Raw genomic sequence first — 8832 nt, forward strand, 5'->3', positions numbered from 1 at the left:
TACACCTAAAGGCCAGCCCGTCCAAGTTTTATTTTCGAGCTCGAGTTTGGGCTACCTGAAAAAGGTCAAATTGTCAGAGTCCGCCGTTGAGAGATCGCCGTCAATTGTCGTCCGCAAGAATTTTTTAAAATTTTTTCACTCCGGCCCGACTTGTCCAAATTGCCCGAAGGCCGAACCCGACCAACGGTTACATTTTTTGCCATTGGCGCCCGACCCGTCGCCTTAGCTGCCCGACTCCAACAGTCTTTTTTTTACCGTCGCCCGATTTTCAACCCAAACCTGACCAGCCGAGAAAAAAATGGCCGCTAGATCTGAATTTGGGGGAAAAAATTAATTTTTTAACCTAAAAATTTTCTTATAAATATCTCTCATCCCCCAAATATTTTCCTCACACAAACTCTCTCAATCCCTCTCAATTTCTCTCAATCTCTCTCAATTTCCCTCAATCTCTCAAATCTCTCACATAATTTTTCCAAAAACTATCACAATCTCCTAAAACTCTCTCTCTCAAATCGCTCTCATTTTTTTTATAATTGATTCTTTTAGTTATGGTGGTATTCCTGTTGATGCCCAACACAATATCGAATAAGAACAATTTCCCACTAATGAATTTATTACACAAGAATCTACTAATCTGAGTCATGGTGGACGTACTGGAGGTCGTGGTCGCAATGGTGGTGGGCATGGAGAAGCGGTGAGTGCAAGTGCTACTGCGTCTACAAGTGTTGCAATCTCCTAGAGGAAATGCCCACCTCGACAGTTTGGGATCAGTTCGACACAATTGAGGAGATCGACAATGACGGTAATACTAAACATAGAGCTGAGTGTAAATATTGTTTATCTAAATTACAAAGTGACACTATTCACGGCACAACACACTTGAAAAGACACTATGAAAAGTGTCTTCAAAAGCTTAGCCAGTCCGGCGGAGCCGAACTCCGCCAAACACAATTATGTTTTGATCGCGCAACCGGTGGTCTAACCACTTAGAAATACGATCCGCAAGTAGATCGTATGGAAGTTGCGAGAATGATAGCTGCATTAGATCAACTACTTAGTTTTGTAGAGCATCATAATTGGCAACGATATATTAAAGTTGTACATAATCATAAATCACAGTTCACTTTAAAAACAACTCTTAGGAAATATTTGTTAAAATTACTTAAAAAATAAAAAAAAAAGCATTAATAAACTTTTTACACTCAAAGAGTGGTTGCGTTACATTGACGGTAAATATTTGGTCTGTCGTTACCAATAAAAATTATTTAGCCGTAACCGGACATTACTTTAAAGGATTCGATTTAGATAAGATAATATTAGGTTTTAAATGAGTTTTAGGATCACATAGCGTTGATTTAATATATAATACAATTTTAAATGTAATTGATGAATTTAGATTAAGAGATAACGTAATGGCTATAATATTAGATAATGCAAATACTAAAACAATTGAGTACTTTGAAAATCATTTAAGTTTATTCGGTGATGGTACTATTTTCTACCAACGTTGTGAATGTCACGTAATTAATTTAATAGTTAAATCTGATTTAAAAGAAACGGCTACTCACATTAAAAGAATTAGAGATAGTATTGCATGGATTTAAGGTAGTAACCAAAGAGAATAAGATTAGTTTAGGTTCTTACAAGCATTAAATCTACCTCTTAAAGTATTAGCCTTAGATATGCCTGTAAGATGGAACTCAACTTATATTATGCTTCAACAATGCATCGCCTATAAGGATGCGATAACGAACTATATCTATACAAAATTATGAACATGACATATAGACGCATATGATTGGTAAATTGCCGAAATTTTGTATCAATTTTTAGGTAGGTTTCATGAAGTTACTTTAAAACTTAGTGGAACATATTACCCAACATCACATTTAGCTTCAGTTGAACTTTTAAGAATTAATATTTTATTTAGTAAATATATGACGGACCTAATCTTAGGAGTTCCTATCGCTTCTGTGGAAATGAAATTTCAAAAATATTGGTCTACATTGCCTTTATTGTATGGTTTCGGTACTATTTTTTATATTAGATTAAAATTAGACGGTTTAGAAAACTTAGGTGAATTTTTAGGCATCAATTATTTTGACCAATTTCCAACAATAAAGGAAAAAATATTTTCGATCTATAGTAAATATGAGAATAGGTTTAGAAACACAAACTCTGAAGTACAAGAACCGCAACAACAAGATGAAAACCCGCATCCATTCTTGAATGTTTTTGGGTTGAAGAATAAGAAGATGACGACTCAAACAGAAGCTGGGAATGGATCTTCATCAACAGGTGGCAGCGGCGGCGGTAGCTTCAATGAGCTTATAGCATACCTCAGTGAGAGCTTAGTAGTCGACGGCACTAGAGAATCGTTTGACTTAGTTCAATAGTGGAGGACACGAGCATTAAAATGGCCAATCCTAACTCAATTGGCAATGGATATTTTTTCAATCCCAGTCTCCACTGTTTCATCCTAACAAGCCTTAAGTACGACCAGACGAATACTTGAGGAACGCTGAAACGCATTACAAAGGGACATTGTTGAAGCCTTGGTCTGCATTAAGGATTGGGATTATGTTGATCAACGTTTACAGGATACAATTTCACCGACAAGTAAAGATGGGACAATGAATTTAATAGATTAACATTTAATTTTGAAGACAATCATTCAGCTTCAAATTAAAATGTAATTTGTAAATATGTATTTAAGTTTGTAAAATTTGTAATTCGTCACAAAATGACTGCACTCTTTTTTCCTTACCAAGTTTTTATCCTAATTGAGTTTTTCATGGTAAGATTTTTAACGAGGCAATCATGAATTACGAATTTAAAAATTAATATACAAAATTAATTTATTAAATTGTGTTAATAATGTATGTTGAATGTTGATTTTAGTTTTTATATAATTTTAACACAAAAAACTTAATAATTATTTATATACAAATACAATTACTAAATAATAGTATATTATATAAAAATATATATATATACAATATTATAAAAATTAAAAAATATAATAAAATTTATTTTTTTCCGGGCAATTCGGGCAGACTCGAGCAGCCAAAACCAGGCCCGCGGCCTGTCCACGGGCTTTCTCGAGCTCGGGCAGGCGGCCTAAAAAATTCTTGCAAATCCGGTCGGGTTTTGAGCTCAAAATTGATTTTTTGAGTGGCCGCAGACGGCCCGTCCTAAGTTCCAGGCTATTTACTACTAGTCAGAAAGTTATGAAAAGAACTAATATAATTTGCTGAGCGCTAGCTCTAGGTTTGGTGTAAATCCGGTGAGGAATTGCTCTCGTTTTTGTAACCTCTCTCAAGTTTATAATATTCACGTGTGTTTGTTTTACTGAGGCTTCGTTCACTCTGTGGATTCGAGTTTTTAATTCGAGCTGTGATGTGATATTTTCTGAGAGCTTTTCACTGTGGCAGAAAAAGTTAGATGTAACATTTTCTGATAGTTTTTTACTGTAGAAACCTAAAACTGAAAATTCAAATTGGTGAAATGAACGAGGCTTTAATATTTTCTCTTATAAAATTTAAATTTATATTCAAATTTATAAACCAAATGGGTCAAATAGCAATATGAGTTTTCATGAAAGCACAGTGGAAAAGAATTTTTTTACAAGTAATATATAGTCGTGTGTTTTTTTGGTAGGATTTCTACACGTACACGTTATGTTAATTGGCCTGCTATTAGACTCAAATACGTAACCTTTATCAGTTTGGTAATATGAGAGTTCAAGTTTGCTTCATTCATCCTAAAGATTATTCATCATTGTTATTGTTAATGAGAAAAATCATGAAATTTAGAGGTACATATATAGTACGTCCAAATTGTTAGATAAGATTCACAAAAATAAGTTTATTATTAACAAGTTAAATTTTAATGATTCCATATATACTTTTTTCACGAGGAGTACTGCATTTTTTATTTTTCCACCTAATGGCTTGTCATAATCTTATAATTTTATTTTCAGGTTTTTACTTTTTTGATATAAGTAACCGACGTGTACATATATACATACATATATATATATATATATAAATATAAACCTCCGTGGGTGCATCTTAGAAAGATGGGCAGTGGGGTGTTAACTCTTACAGTCCATATCCCGACACATGGCCTTCATATTGATGTCTAAATTCAATAGCAAGTCTTTCAATCAAGTCCCTGTTCTTTAATGAAAAGGCCGAATTTAAAAGAAAGTCTTTTCAACCCTAAACTCGGTACTTTTGCTGGAACTTTTAATGCCACCAACTTGTTAGGATATTACACTAGGTAGATATAAAAAGATGTCCGTTTACAAATATCCGATTTTGTGGACGAATATATGCCTCTTTAAGCTAGGGAAATAGTGGGAAGATGTACTCTTCTTGTTACAATAGCCAAAAGCAACAAATAAGTCAAAAAGTAAGAGGGATTTTGTCCCTTTAAATAGTAAGTCATGAAACGAGGCTTTCAAGAAGACATCGATGGAAGAAATTAATGTGAAATGACTAAACAAGCTTTCAACAAAATATTGTGTGTGAAAAACATAAATAAAAAAAAGCAAAGAATTAAGAGCAATATGTGGCTCTACAGTGAACAGCAAACAATTACAAACGTTTTCCACAAAAAAATTGAATTTTTTTAAGGAAAGATAAAAAAAAAAATAGAATTTGATGGTCAAGTATGAAAAAAATAGTTCAGGTCATTGTTTTGAACCGTAATATTTTTATCATGTTTTGTTTGATTCATTCGAAAACACGCACTAAAGCATCAATTGCTTCCCGATGATTAATTGTTGCAACTTGTTTGGGTTAGTAATGCCTAGATCGATACCCTTTAAAATCTTAATTAGTTGATAATCATCATATATAATTGAGATTTGAGAGAGACCAATGTGAAATTAATAGTAACTTTTGAGCTTGACAATAATAATATTTCAAACACGAGAAAACCATCAAGTCCCTTACGCGGTACACATATATGTGTGTGTATATAAATATATATATATATATATATCAAATAACTCGAATTATGGGTTTGTACATATGTACGTAGCAGATACACTAATCTTTACTTAATGTATAATCTTGAATTTTGAAATACGCGTCTATAACCTCTCTACGCAAAGCGTTGTCTTTTTCTTCTTTTTTTTTTTCCCTAATGAACCTTAATTATCTATGATTTACATAGAGATTACTTGTAAAATGTTATTGCATTACATGCATCCACTAATGGCAATGTTTAAGATGATCTTTTTGACTCCTATTACTTTATGAACAAAGAAGAGCGATTGATTTAATTAATCAAGGCATGTTTAATCTTCTTCATGCAAAGCAAAAAAGAAGTTGGCTTGGAATCGGATATAAGCAAAGCCAAGAAGAATATTAAAGACTCGTTTGTTTGTTTTATGAGGTTTTTTTAATGTTCTTTATTTTTTAAAAATATTAGTATTATATGTTTATCAACTATTAAATATATTAAATCTTGTTAAAATTAAATTAAATTATAAAAATAATATAAATCGAACGGTTAAAAAATATAAAATATTAATATCTTTAAAAAAAATCAAAAAAAATTTTATATTTTATATACTCAAATTTAAATAACCGATTCTCTTATAAATTTTTTTTATAAAAAATTTAAATTTCAAATAAGAATCATAATTTCACATACTTTCTAATCTGTGTATTCGTTGGTTCCGAGTGTTGGTGCAGAAAAGCTCTGCACGTGTTTTAGCCATCCGGTTATGATTGCTTTGCATTAAAACCGAGACAGATATGAAAGCGGTAGAGAGAAAAAGAAAGGCCTTGGAAATGGAGGCTAAGATGATAATTTGCAAGGTTGGGAATTTCTAATTATTATTCTATTAGCATTATTTTTTATTAATTGTTATTATTATATTTCTTGCAAAAGGTTTTCTTTTTGTTTGTTTAAAATCACTAGTCCAAACACGAAACCACCAACTTTCTTGCCTAATCTCACGACACGTGTGCACCTTGCCCTGGCATGATACACAGTCATCCCACTTTCCGTGTCTCTCTAGTCTCTTGCTTGGCCTTTTTGTCTTACTTCATCTCAATCCATTCACAGAATAGCAGTCTACTTTTTTTTTTTTTTTAAGTATCTCTCTCCTATTTTATTTTTCTTTTTTTCATCATACAAATAAAATAAAATGGCTGGAGTTTATAGAGTAGAGTAGTAGAGTCTGTCCTTTGCTTTAGTTTGCATCGTTGAGGTGTCTATATATTGTGGCTTGTCCTTTCATTCTTGATATACTCTGCATCTCAGTGAATGTATGATTATCATTAGTATTTATTATTATTAAAACTCCAGTGTTATTAAGTCTGAAACATTGGATTAAAAGAAAATTTGGGCATGGAAGGGAAAGTGGTGAAATCACGATTTAATAGGGTTTGTGTGTTTTGTGGAAGTAGTACTGGCAAGAGAAATTGCTACAGAGATGCTGCCATTGAATTGGCCCAAGAGCTGGTATAATGTTTTTTTTTTTTTTTTTTAAATTTAAGAAATACCCATATTGTACTTTTTTAATCTATTTTTTAATTTTATCTAATGGTTGTTATTTTGTCAAGGTTTCAAGAAGGTTGGACCTTGTCTATGGAGGAGGCAGTATTGGGCTAATGGGTTTGGTTTCTCAGGCTGTTCATCGTGGTGGAGGGAATGTTCTTGGGTACAAACTACAAACACATGAATTTACACATGATTTGTTCTTTATAACATGTTATTGCATAACTGTTCATGACTAATCCATTTTCTGTTTTTATTTTGTAGGATCATCCCCAGGACTCTAATGTGTAAAGAGGTGAGTATTATTCTCATTTGGGTTTTTTTCCCCTCTTTTTTTTTTCGTGTTAAAGAAGTTTAGTGCTTTTGGTTAATTGGTTTGTCGGAAAATGTATGTTGAACCTCAGATAACGGGTGAGACGGTTGGGGAAGTAAGGGCAGTAGCCGACATGCATCAAAGAAAGGCAGAAATGGCCCGCCATTCTGATTGTTTTATTGCCTTGCCAGGTCCCACTCTCTCTCTCTCTCTCTCTGTGAATAATATACCAACTTCTCTCTCGTGCAATGTTCATATTCCACTAATATTAATGGGGTTTTGTTCCAAATTTCCTTATTTAATCAGGTGGGTATGGAACTTTGGAGGAGTTACTAGAAGTGATCACCTGGGCTCAACTCGGTATCCATGACAAGCCAGTGAGCAAAACCGCACCAAACACCTTTTTGACTGATGAAAATCTGTCTTTTCTTTTTAATAATGCATTTTTAATGCTCAAAATCTTATCTTTTATCTTAAACTAAATATAAATGCACCAGGTGGGTCTGCTCAATGTTGATGGCTACTACAACTCTCTCCTCACTTTCATTGACAAAGCCGTTGATGATGGTTTCATCAAGCCCTCTCAGCGCCACATCATTGTCTCAGCTCCCAACGCCAAAGAGCTTGTCCAAAAACTCGAGGTGGGTCACACCTCTTTTGCCTCTTTTTTTTTTTCGTGAGAATTAATACATTTTTTAACCACATTTAAACCATCTTGCGGTCCGTTTTATTCATAGATTCGAAGAATAAGTTTGAATAGAAATTTAGGGGATGTTTAGTCGGAGGATTCAAATCATGATTTGAATCATGTTTCATGTTTCATGTTTCGTTATAATATTTTCTCTCATAAATAATACACGTAAATTAAAAATAATTCTAATATTCTAATTCATAAATTAAAGTCTCGACGTTTCTTAAACTGTGATTCAAACCTAAAAAAACTTCCTCTCGGTGTTTCATTTTGTTTTTGGGCGTGTAATTGATTGATGATGGCACACACAAACACACGTAAAAACACTGTTAATGTGGTCAGGAGTACGTGCCTGTGCATGATGGTGTGATAGCAAAGGCAAGGTGGGGGAAAGATCATGGCGTTGAGCAGCAGCAGCAGCAGATGGGGGGGTTCAATGCCGCTACTACTTTGCAGACTGAGATCGCACTATAAAGATGGAATATGGACAAGAAATATAACAAAAGGAAAAAAATAGAAAAAAAAAAAAGAAAGAGGGTGGGGAAAAAAGTTAGGGGAAAAGGTGTTTTGGGCTCTTTTGCTTTTGATGATCTGATTTTTGGGGTCATAGACCAACCATACCATAATGGTATGGCAAGTCTTCATTGACTAGGAGATAAATGGAAAAACATGGACAGATGCTTGTTTTTTTTGTGTATATGCCTATATATTTACGTATATATATAATATTTATGTCTAGTTACAAGAGCCTACCCCTTTTTGTTATTATTATTGTTGTTGTTATGCTTGATGAATTATGTACAAAGATTATATAGTGAAAAAGAAAACAAGAAGCAAGATCCAAAAAATAGCAGAGAAAAGGCAGCTTTATTCTCTATTTCATTGCTCCAAGGCATGCATGCCCGACTGTTGGTGTTATAATTTTCCTCTGTTCTGTTTTGTTTTGTTTTTTTTTTCATTTAATTTCTTTTCCCCTGCCAGTTTTTTAAGGTACTGTGATGTGGGGTTTGTGATGATTTATGGATTGCATCATTTGGGGGCATTGGAATGGTTTTGGATAATTGTGTTGAGAGAGAGAGCCACATAGTGCCAACGTGGACTCTTTTGCCATCTTATTAGGCTCCATTTATTTCACAATTTAAATTTTAAGTTTTATTATATTAAAAAATTTTAAAAAATAATTATATTTAATTTTTTGATATATATATAAAATTATATTTTAATTTAAATTAAAAATTTAAATCATCAATTGTTTTGGGTTAGATTGGGGGCATCACAGGAATGACCAGTGTATTTGTTCATTATTTAC

At 33.0% G+C, this 8832-nt stretch overlaps 1 protein-coding gene across 1 annotated transcript; it reads left to right on the top strand.

Annotated features, from left to right (window-relative positions):
• The first annotated feature begins 6178 nt into the window (after positions 1-6178).
• On the top strand, positions 6179-8252 carry LOC21397498 (cytokinin riboside 5'-monophosphate phosphoribohydrolase LOG5). The gene is made up of 7 exons (XM_010105013.2): positions 6179-6483; positions 6585-6682; positions 6784-6814; positions 6924-7023; positions 7139-7209; positions 7330-7473; positions 7866-8252. The coding sequence occupies exons 1-7, from the start codon at positions 6370-6372 to the stop codon at positions 7995-7997; spliced, it is 690 nt and encodes a 229-aa protein (XP_010103315.1). The 5' UTR covers positions 6179-6369; the 3' UTR covers positions 7998-8252.
• Positions 8253-8832: the final 580 nt, after the last annotated feature.

The sequence above is a fragment of the Morus notabilis genome, unplaced genomic scaffold (genome assembly GCF_000414095.1).
Source record: "Morus notabilis unplaced genomic scaffold, ASM41409v2 Scaffold629, whole genome shotgun sequence".
Taxonomy (NCBI): domain Eukaryota; kingdom Viridiplantae; phylum Streptophyta; class Magnoliopsida; order Rosales; family Moraceae; genus Morus; species Morus notabilis.

Coding starts and splice junctions, on each gene's coding strand:
- LOC21397498 (XM_010105013.2), top strand. CDS start 6,370: ATGGAAGGGAAAGTGGTGAAATCACGATTTAATAGGGTTTGTGTGTTT. Junction 6,683..6,783: donor GGTGGAGGGAATGTTCTTGG/GTACAAACTACA, acceptor TTTATTTTGTAG/GATCATCCCCAGGACTCTAA. Junction 6,815..6,923: donor GGACTCTAATGTGTAAAGAG/GTGAGTATTATT, acceptor GTTGAACCTCAG/ATAACGGGTGAGACGGTTGG.